Source organism: Phyllopteryx taeniolatus, chromosome 13 (assembly GCF_024500385.1).
Source record: "Phyllopteryx taeniolatus isolate TA_2022b chromosome 13, UOR_Ptae_1.2, whole genome shotgun sequence".
Classification (NCBI taxonomy): Eukaryota; Metazoa; Chordata; class Actinopteri; order Syngnathiformes; family Syngnathidae; genus Phyllopteryx; species Phyllopteryx taeniolatus.
The window spans coordinates 12,300,102-12,306,607 of NC_084514.1; the positions used below are offsets into that span (position 1 = coordinate 12,300,102).

Genomic DNA, 6,506 nt, shown 5'->3' on the forward strand with positions numbered 1-6,506 from the left:
GCAAGTTTGGCTTCATAACATGACTTGATGATTGTCATCAATCCTAGTTATCATTACCAAAGCATCCCACAGGAAGTCAGCTATTTTGTGTTCTACGTTGGTCACGTGACATTCCACATCGCGGATTGCTCCATAACGGATTGATATTGGAAATGACTGCCAGTTTCATTTTCTTGAGCAAAAAAAAAAAACAAAGACAACTTGTTGGTGAAATGTGGACCATTTAGACCCCAGAGGTCCTTTAATTATACAGAACAGTATGCAGATACACTGTATTGCTACGAAGTGTGAAATCTCCATTTGAAAGTACTGTACAACACTTTGTTAAATTGAAACTCTGAAACTCCCCTCCCTTATCTTGACTGAAACATCCTGTTAGGCAGCGATTCCCTTCTTTGGAACACGAGAGGACAGAATGTGATGAACAGCTGAGTGTTCTTGGGAATTTCCTGTTGGCCCACACACCCCAAAGCTTCCTGGTTGACGCAGCCTCATTCTGCACACAAAATTCCCCCATGCTGCTTGTCGATGTGTGGCAAGTTCCTCATTCCCAGTCAGCCTTCCAGACAATATCTTATGTAATAATGAAGCATCGAAACTTACCTGTCGTTATTCAGAGCAACAAAACCACTGACGGAATGTCATTTCCACTATTATTACCGCATTGATTGGGTTCTATTGTGATGTCGAACAAACAAAGTTTTCATTGTTAAATATGGGTGTTTAATTTAAATGGAGTGTCGCTGTCAAACATTTACAACCTGTTCTACTGTACAGAGTCACAGCTTCCATAGAAAATACATCTTTGTATACACAGCATTTACAATATCATACAAGAGAGCCGCTTGTGTGGATGGATGAATTTGTGAATGATTGGCAGCAATAAGAAGCAAGCCGCATGCTCACAAGGTGCGTTCCCGTTCGCTCCTGCAGCGCTGCTGATTCAATCGGCTGCCAGTCCGTGTGATAAGCTCCTACAGCTGCCTGTTAGCGTCTCGGTTTGTGTCACAAGACCACCACCATGTCTGTACGGCTTCAGCCGCACTATGAGGCTAGTGGCGAACACGCCGAGGCCTTTTCTCATAACTTCATCCTCTGGGTCACATTTCATCTCTTGCCGCTAGTGGCCGTTCCACTGGATGTCATCATAACCCACCTGAAAAACAGAACAGTGTTAAGGCATGGAGCTTGCCAAGCTTACCAGTTTTGACTGTAATGTGTTGGGGGACATTTCGAGCATGCACGCACCTCCTCGTCTGACTCTCCGTCCTCCTCGTCCTCGCTGTCGTCCGATTCGCTGTCGGGGAGCTCCCTCAAGTCGGGATGGGTCAATGAATACAGTTCCTTTTTTATGTCGTCGTTGCCGCGACCATAGGTGAGGTGGAAGGGGGTGTGGCCTCCAAATGTCAGGAGATTGGGGTCCGCTCCTTTTTTCAGCAACAATCTGACCAATGACAGGTTCTGCTGGTCAACGGCCAGGTGTAGCCCGCTGCGGCCATTGCGCTGCTCCTAGTAGATGGGAGGAAAATTCATACACGAGTAAGCGAACGTTTCTATTACGCCCAAATAAAGCACGTTGTGCGTATCTGTTGTCTACCTTTGAGTTAACATCAGCTCCCAGATCCACAAGATTCTCCACCAGCGAGAGGAAACCGTGAACTGAGGCCAAGTGGAGGCAGTTCTGACCTGTTTAAGACATCAGAGAAGCAGCTTAACATCGGACACCACGACAGACCTGTCGCTTTGGCAGACTGACAAGTCAAACGGAGACTCTGCCGTCCCGAGGGCAGGTCCAAATTACGTAAGTCGAAGTTGCCTGAAGCTTGTTCAGATCAACATTATATCAACTTACATTCACTTTACTCGATGGTTTTAGCTGCGATACGATGCCAGAAAGGTAATGGTATTCCGCTTGTTTGCGCAAACATTTCCTGCCTCCTCGCCATTGTTTGAGGCTAACATAGCCTTCGTGCACACCTTTCCTTAGGGCCATTCATTTTCATCATACACTGATACCTTGACTTAAGCGTTTCATTTGTTCTGTGACCACGTTTGTAACACAATTTACTCATATGTCGACTATATGGATGGGCGACTACTCATTACCGATACAGGCCTTATTTCATCGGATATCGTGCTCGTGAAGGCTGGCGATACCAGCCACCGATACTGAAGTACTTGGTGCTACACTGCAAAGGTTCGGCAAATCATCAGAATCAGAATCATCTTTATTTTGCCACGTATGTCAAAAACACACAAGGAATTTGTCTCCGGTAGTTGTCTCCGCTCTAGTACGATAACAGATACTAGAATACTTTTGAGACCTAAAGACATTGAGAAAAACAGTCACTGAGCAATAAAAGGTTGCTAGTCATCTGGTAATGCCGGTACATTTTTTTTGTTGACAATTGTGCAAAAAGATGCAGTGCTCTCTAGCAATGAGAGCAGTTTGAATGACTAACAGAGCAATAGTCCGCTGCAATGATCATTGTGCAAAGGGCGCCGAGACTTCAAGAAATGTGTGCAGTTTAAAGTGACTAGTAGTGCGATAATCTGGGACAATGTCGATTGTGCAAACATTGCAGATACTACTCAGTCGATTGTGCAAATGGTGCAGATGCTACTCAGGCACATGAGTGGCCAGTATTGGTCAACAACAGATATGCAAATACTGCAGTGTCTTATGGACTCAGACTGCAGTGTTCTTTGGTTTGTGAAAGAATGCTTTTCTGTGTGAATTGCATCCTTCGCCATCCATCCTCTCATATGCCCATTAAGACCCAATGTTTATAAGTATATATGTTTATACGGGTTATAATAATGCTAAGAGGGCATTATTAGTGTGTTGCTACCAAAATTGATGCGTTTATTTGCTATCGCAATTTGGGTGGTCTGATGACTTTCTGCATTACAGTATTTTATGCATATAGAGAATATTATTACTCAGGGAATAAATCCGTTTTTGGGGGGGGGGGGTTCCCCTGTTAGATGCAGTACAGACAACATACCTAGTTTACTCACCTGTGTGTATTATACAGAGTGCTATACTCACCTGTTGCTTATTTTGTTTGTATTCGCATGCATCAATAGTTTGTGTTACAGTTTCACACTGTGGTTGGGTAAAATGGCCAAAAACAAGTTCAACTGGATTTATTGAACTCTGTGTTTAACGGCCTAACTAACCTAATCACTTGGTGAGAGCAGAACAGTCAGTGTTAGCTCACAACACAAATTTTAAAATTACTTCTAAGTTGGGACATTCGCAAGTCAAGGGAACACTGTAGTTGAAATCCAGTCAAATGCCCAAATTACCAAAAGGAGTAAACAACATCATATTAATAAAAAAAAAAATGCTGCTTTGATAAAAGCTTACCTTGGTAGTTGCACGCCGCCATCATTGTTTGCAGATGCTCAGGACGACAAAACTGGGTGAGGACGCTGAAGCACAGCAGGTTGCCGTGGCGACAGACGATATGGATGGGCATGTCCCCGCTGTCATCCACCAATGTGGGATCGCAGCCATCGGCCAGGAGTCGCTGGCACACGTCTGACTGGTTTGTTATGACTGCTAAATGGAGAGGAGTCTAAAGTGGGATGTAGAGAGAGAAGTTAAAGGTCTATTTGATGCCTCTGTGGATGTGGGCTACATGAGGTAAACAAACTCCTTCGCTTACCTGTCGCTGGTCATTTTGGACATCGAGGAAGTCTGTGTTCTTGGATAGCTCGATCATTTTTCTGATGTAGTCCTTCGCTTCGTGGATAATAGCCAGGTGGAGCAGCCTAGAGTCAGACGAGGACAAGTTTGTTATTGTCTGCACACACAAACATCTTTAAAACAAAACACTTCCATGTAATTGGAATACTGGAGATAGGAAAGTTACTAAACAGTACTAGATGTTGTCATGATGTCATAGAGGCAAAGTTCTTTAGAAGTGCAATACAGTACGGGCAATTAAACTCATTCAAGTCCCTTCCAAGTGTTTCCGGATGCACAGAGTGACAATAGCTTGGCTGCAACCACACATTCGAGTGAAATGACTTGCATCTAATGTTTCCCTCAGGGTATAGAAAGGTAACTTCGGAACTTTTCCTTTTGTTCCTGTTCTTTCATCCTCCATCCATTTTCTGCGCCGCTCCTCCTCACAAGGGTCGCTCGCGGGCGGCGCGGAGGCCATCCCAGCAATGTTTGGGCGAGAGGCGGGGTACACCCTGAACCGGTCGCCGGCCATTCGCGCTCACATTCACACACGTGGGCAATTTAGAGTCTTCAAATCAACCTACTGCGCTTGTTGTTGGGATGTGGGCAAAAAAATCAAAAACCCACGCAGGAACAGGGAGAACATGTAAACGCCACACATCGTGTTTGAGCAATATTTCGTGGCTAACGGCACATCTAATAAGCAGTCCGATTTCGCTTAATTGGCCTGAAAGGTATTATTTATTAAGCATAAATAATGTCTTTGTTAATCTATGCTAGAGACGTGTAGTGATAGGCAGACTAATAACGGAGCTTCCACTAGGCAGAAGCTAGCTAATTATCCAGTTTGTTTATTTATTTGTGTTGTTTGGTGGCGGTGTGCCGTGAGATTTTTGGTCCAAACAACAAGGGAGTAACGACTCGCTGGCGAATGTCTGCAATGTGCAATGTTCGAATGTGGCCCTCGGCCCCCCGGTTAAACGTGATTGGTCGTTCGCCTGCGCGCTCGGTGAGGCGTTCACGGAACGGTTGCAACCTGGCTTTTGCTCAAAGCGGCCTTAGTGTTAGTGGACGATGTGCTTTTTCCGCCGCCTTCGCGGTGACTTCGGGTGCTTTTCGACCACTTCTCGTTTCGACGGGAGCGCGCGCCGGTGGGGCTCGTTCGACGGCGGCGGCGCGCCCGGGACTTTCCCAGTCCGCCCCGCGGCCATAGTAGATTCCCGCTGATAATAGCCTTTTGTTTACGTCCGACGCCACCGCCGCAGCTAAAGCGGCCATTCCAAACCAAAAGCGTGGCGTTATTTTTAAGAGAAGACTAATGGGTCTCCGGCTGAATGAAGGCAAGTTAGGAAGCAAACCAAGCCCGCGGGAAGGGGGATGGAATTACCTTGCGGACGAGGCGAGCTTAAGTTCGCTAAAAACGAGGCGACCGCCGCTTGTTTCGCCGTCCAACTTACGTGTCTCCGTCCTCGGTGACTTGCGTGTTCCATGGCGGCACCTCGCAAGCTGAAGCTGCGAGTTGTTTGCGCTGCGACGCCAGCCCGCAGTCGAGCTGCAGATGAAAGATGTCCTCCGCCACAGCCTGGTAGTCCTCCTCTTTCAGGGAGTCCACACCGCTGTCGAGGCGCTCGTCCGTCGACGGCTTCCCTTCTTTGGGCTCCCGGCTGTAATCCATTTGGTTTGTTACAGTGGTCCTACGGAGGGCCATGGTTAGCGAGGATTGTGCGCTGGGTTGTTGTTGTTGTTTTTTTTTTTTTTTTTGCACGCGTCGATGGACTGTGTTAATGCCCCGTGTGCGCGCGTGTGGCTGCACTGGACTGCAGGGGGCGGAGCTAAAGCCACTAGGTGGGGGATTTCCAGCAAACTGCCACTTAAAATAACGCCGGATTTACATTGCTGCCTGCAAGTGGGGATTTCGCGTGAGGTCCGTGCAACTCGTTGCCGAGATGTTTGCAACTGGAGCAAACACAGCCGTGTCTTAACTTGAGTCCATTTAGCGATTATCCTGTGGCACTTTGGCATAGGTGGCAAAAGTAGTGAAAAGTACAGGTACAAGTATTTAAAAAAACACACACACACAATAGAAGGATTGGTCCAAGTACTGTTCTTAAATTAAAGTTAAAAAAAAAAAAAAAGTACAGACTTTGGAATATAGTAAGGCCCAGAGGTGGGAACAGTCTCAAGTCGAGACATGCAAGTCCTACACCTAAAGTTTCAAGTCCTTTATCCAACAAAATAAAATGTGTGGAGGTTGCATGATCACCCCCTCGCGCATCCCAAAAACATGCATGGTAGGTTAATTGAAGACTCGAAATTTTCCATAGTGAATGTGAATGCGAATGCTTGCTTTTTTCTATGTGCCCTGCGATTGGCTGGCGACCGGTTCAGGGTGTGCCCCGCCTCTCGCCCGAAGATAGCCGGGATAGGCTCCAGCACGCCCGCGACCCTTGTGCAGGATAAAGCGGTACAGAAAATGGATGCATGGATGGATATTATATACTGCATTTATATACAGTATTTAATATATTTTAAAATGCATATTTATTGATCGAAACCTTTATAAGAAGACTAGGGGGCTAGTGAGGCAATTTCAAACAGAAATATAAATAGATTTAAACTTGGCATTTCTTATGAGTATCAAAAACATAAGACAGTAATTTAAAAAAAGAAGAACACAAGTTTCTCATCTTGTTGTAAAGGTACAATTGTATCCAACTGTGGTATCTCAGTCGTAACACTAGGGGGCACTATGTAAAAATAATACGTCAAAAAGGCGAAGAAAAGGACACTAAGAAGAGGTTCAGTTTCA

The 6,506-nt window shown here is 45.8% G+C and overlaps 1 protein-coding gene across 1 annotated transcript; it reads right to left on the bottom strand.

The window, feature by feature from the left end:
- Positions 1 to 201: 201 nt before the first annotated feature.
- Positions 202 to 5,510, bottom strand: nfkbiab (nuclear factor of kappa light polypeptide gene enhancer in B-cells inhibitor, alpha b). Its single transcript, XM_061794538.1, has 6 exons — positions 5,155 to 5,510; positions 3,675 to 3,780; positions 3,374 to 3,584; positions 1,598 to 1,686; positions 1,249 to 1,509; positions 202 to 1,156 (listed from the first exon to the last, which is right to left on the bottom strand). Exons 1-6 carry the CDS (start codon positions 5,403 to 5,405, stop codon positions 1,121 to 1,123), a joined length of 954 nt encoding a protein of 317 aa, XP_061650522.1. The 5' UTR covers positions 5,406 to 5,510; the 3' UTR covers positions 202 to 1,120.
- Between the last annotated feature and the right edge of the window lie 996 nt (positions 5,511 to 6,506).